We start from the raw sequence: 3819 nt of genomic DNA on the forward strand, positions 1-3819 counted from the left end.
CACACACACACACACACACACACACACACACACACACACACACACAGTGTCTTTCACACTCATTAACTAACAGTTGTGCATCCTGGTATAATGCTTCTTGAGGATTAACGGTTTAGGAGAAAGGATGCTGTATGACCGTCCTTCACCTCCATGACTACAGGTGCTTTTAAAGCATCCTTAGAAACATCTTTGGTACATTTTTGTGCGTGTCAGAGTGGAGCCACGGTGCTAACCTACGACTTGGCTCCAGAGCAATGCCATGGTTACACCATTAAAGGTTTTATATTCAGTTAGAAAATAACTTTTTATATTAATTAATATTTGTGAAGGCAAGACTCCAGATGCTGTGGCCATTTGTGCTCTCTCCAACTGTAAGTGTATATTTCTCCAATGTGAGATTACATATCTATATGTCACGCAAAACATTAGGAAAATGTATGCTAATCAAATGATTAATTAAAGTGACTGGGGATAGTTAGTTTCATGGGAGTTATTATTTACTGACATGTAAGGATATCCACAGAGAAGTGTAAGCATTGCTTTTAATTTTTTATTAAAAAATATAGATATAAGACGTTCTCTTGCACAACAGAAAATGACTGGTTGCACATACGTTTATTAACAAACATAAATATCATAAATACAGGGTTTCATAATCTAAAACAAAACGCCAACTTTAATTCATGTCTCAACCAAAAGCATTTAATCTCAAATATGAAGAACGTGTGAATTCTACAGATTTGATACCAACATTAAAATGGCCAGGTACAATCGGATCATTATAAGTCAAGGCCGTTTACGCTCCATAGTTTGAGGTTAAAGCTTTAAATTATAAAGTGATAAAGCAGCACTATATTGTACACAGCATGTTTTGTGCTGATGGTAAAAATGCAGCAACTAAAAAGAAAGAAAGAGAAGGGAGATCTTTGGCCGTCTGGGAAGAGGTCTTCATTTCCCGAAGAGCTCCATCATTCTTCTGTTATTTTGCGCTTGCTGAGCCAGCTGTTCCGCCTTGGACATCTCCATCATTTCCCGCAGCAGGTGGAAAGTCAGATCCAGGGATATAGGCGGGTCTTCGGACCTCCTTCCCCTCTCCATCGACTCGTCTCCGCGGTCCCCGAAGCCGCTTATGAGCGCCCTGATGTTTCCAACTTTCCCTTGTAAAAGACGCCGCGTCAGCTGGAGTTGCAACGCTCTGTTGTAGATTGCAGGTGTTCCGCCGGGATACATGGGCGGTGATGGGAAAGAATTAGAGTCCCCGTTGCCCAGTCGGATGAAATACTCCTCTCCAAGCCGCTCCAGGATGGGGCCAGACCGCTGCTGCTGTTGCTGGGAGTTTTGGGTTTGGGGAGCAGGGACGCGCAGGGCACCGCCAGGGCTCTCAATAGCCCGACATTCGTAGCGCGGTAAGAAGGCAACTAGCAGAATCACGGTGGTACCAAGTAAATTGAGCTTCATGTCAGGATATCAACAGGAATCTGAGAAGAAAAACAAATGCTTGGATTATTTTTCATCCCAACTTTTACGCACGTAAATGCAGGCATCGCATTAATATAACAGTGATGTAACTATGACTAAAGTGTTTCAGTTTATTTGTTGTTTTGAGAGATTCAGTGATTCACCTCCAACCACAGTAATTCAAGGAAATATACTTTGTAAATTGGGCCGTAATGTGTAATATTTGCGCGTAATGAGAAGTTGGATTTTGGCTCATTAATGGATAAACTGGAAGTATTTCTGCCTGTTACATGTTTCCAGCACAATAAAACAACAAGTTTGAAAATACAGTGCAATTAATAAAGGACAAAATCTAATTGGTGAGTTAAAATAAGAAGATGTAACATGGCAAAGAATTCTTGCAGAAAAACGTTAACTAAACTGAAGCTTTTCATACCTTCAATCTTTAGAGGAGGTCCAGTACAGCCTTGTAGGTTGCCAGGTAGTTGGCGAGATGCCGCCCTCCTTCACTTCTTTGAAGAAACAAGTATATAGTTACTTAAAGAGTAGATTCAGAGTGGACTTATATAGCCGACCTCACTACAAGTGTCGCGCTCCAAGATGAGATTGAGTCTGCGCGTTCTTGCATGGGTGTGTAACGTGAATGGACGCCTCTGACAAAGTGCTTTAGTTTAGATGAGATGAGTCATATGTGAGCGTGCGCGCGCGTGCACCAGCGTCTACCACTGTGCTTTCAGAATAGGCCTGTAGGTGCCACACCTGCTGGCATTTTCACTTGAATGAGTTAGTTGCAAGTAATTGCGCAGGTTTGAGAGGAGAATTTTCAAAAGTGACCGAGTATTAAGGCAGGATAAGTTTAAAAAATATGCTTTTTTCTGCTTCTCAGTCAAAGCTCATTTTCTTAATTATGTGTCGAAAATCAGATTTAAATGTGCTTTGCTTGACAAAGAATTAATTGGTATATAACAAACTGCAGTGACTGTTCTTTTTGATCAAATTGCCAACATTTACAGTCCCATAATGCAATAATGATAAATAATTAAGAGACTATAACACAATGGAAATGCATCAAATAGTTGCAGATACAACAGGTACTTTTGGTGCAATCTACAGGACTGACTGATATTGCACCACACTAATGATTCCACAGAAGGTTCCCAGCTGACCTGTGTTGTATCCAGTGTATGTGCATCTGCGGTGCATCTCTGAGTGGCATTGTCTCCCAGTGATTCATTACTGCTGCACCTACGTCACCACTTCTGCCTCTGGGTGCCTCGGCCACCTCAAGGGGCCCACTGCCAAGCCACGCTTTCAGGATGGAGAGCTTAATCCAAAATCAGCTATTCGAATCTTGAATAGTTTGATGATAAAAAAGAGAACTCTGACTGGTCTGTTTCACACTTTCTTCAGCTATTGTGCAATACAATGAAATTCCTAATAATGTTTAACAAGTTGGCACTTTTCTACTTTAAGCATACACTCTATCACAATGTGGTAAAACCCTTTCCATTAATCCCTAATAGTAAATCCATTTTACGCAGACATTCAGCCCGGGAAAACGTAAGTTCCAATCCAGACATGCAGTACACGCAGATTTAAAGTAAGAGCACAAACTGTACAGTGTGCCCTAACATAAAAAACAGGCAATTTAAGAGAGAGGAGGAGAAGAGAACATTTGTAAATGCAGCTCAGCTCATGTACAAGGGGGATTTTTCTTCAGAATATCTGCCATCTTTGAAAATTCACATCTTATCTTGAGACATTTTAGGTGATCATTCAGAGTGTAATTTGCAGTCCGCGTGAAATTGTTCCTCCTATTAGCCTCTCCACATTGTTGCTGTTCATGCATGCTGCTCCAGGCAAGGTGTCAGGTCCCATCATGAGAAACACATGTTGGCTGACACAAATAGAAAACACCGCCAGATGAGAGAGTGACTGCTCGTGGTCAACTCATGTCACCTCATTTTCATATCACTGTCCCTTCACAGAGCACTGGGAGAGAAATCCTCATTGTGACGCCACACCGGAATAGACTCAGGCTTAAATCGTTATCCCTTTGTTTCCTCAATTAAGGCAAGTCTCTCAGACGATTAGATTACATAAAACTTTAATGATTCCCCTGGGGAAATTGGGATGTTGCCACTTAATATGACCTTTGTGTTTGACCTCTTAATGCAGGTGGAGAATAGCCTACCATAAAACGCTTAGATAAAAATCTGGACTTGAGTTAAATTGAATTCCATACCAGGAACTTTGGAGTGGTTCTGAGAAATGATTTCACAGAACCAATGTCAGACGCACAAATTCTCCATGGCAACAGATTTTTTTTATTAATCATTTGACTTTCTAATTGCGATCTGT

The 3819-nt window shown here is 41.1% G+C and overlaps 1 protein-coding gene across 1 annotated transcript; it reads right to left on the minus strand.

Annotated features, from left to right (window-relative positions):
• Positions 1-573: 573 nt before the first annotated feature.
• On the minus strand, positions 574-2142 carry crhb (corticotropin releasing hormone b). The gene is made up of 2 exons (XM_032504509.1): positions 1895-2142; positions 574-1478 (listed from the first exon to the last, which is right to left on the minus strand). The coding sequence occupies exon 2, from the start codon at positions 1456-1458 to the stop codon at positions 949-951; it is 510 nt and encodes a 169-aa protein (XP_032360400.1). The 5' UTR covers positions 1459-1478; positions 1895-2142; the 3' UTR covers positions 574-948.
• Positions 2143-3819: the final 1677 nt, after the last annotated feature.

Source organism: Etheostoma spectabile, chromosome 22 (genome assembly GCF_008692095.1).
Source record: "Etheostoma spectabile isolate EspeVRDwgs_2016 chromosome 22, UIUC_Espe_1.0, whole genome shotgun sequence".
Taxonomy (NCBI): Eukaryota; Metazoa; Chordata; class Actinopteri; order Perciformes; family Percidae; genus Etheostoma; species Etheostoma spectabile.

Bases quoted from the DNA above. Each gene is read 5' to 3' on its own strand.
- crhb (XM_032504509.1), bottom strand. From the start codon at position 1,458: ATGAAGCTCAATTTACTTGGTACCACCGTGATTCTGCTAGTTGCCTTC.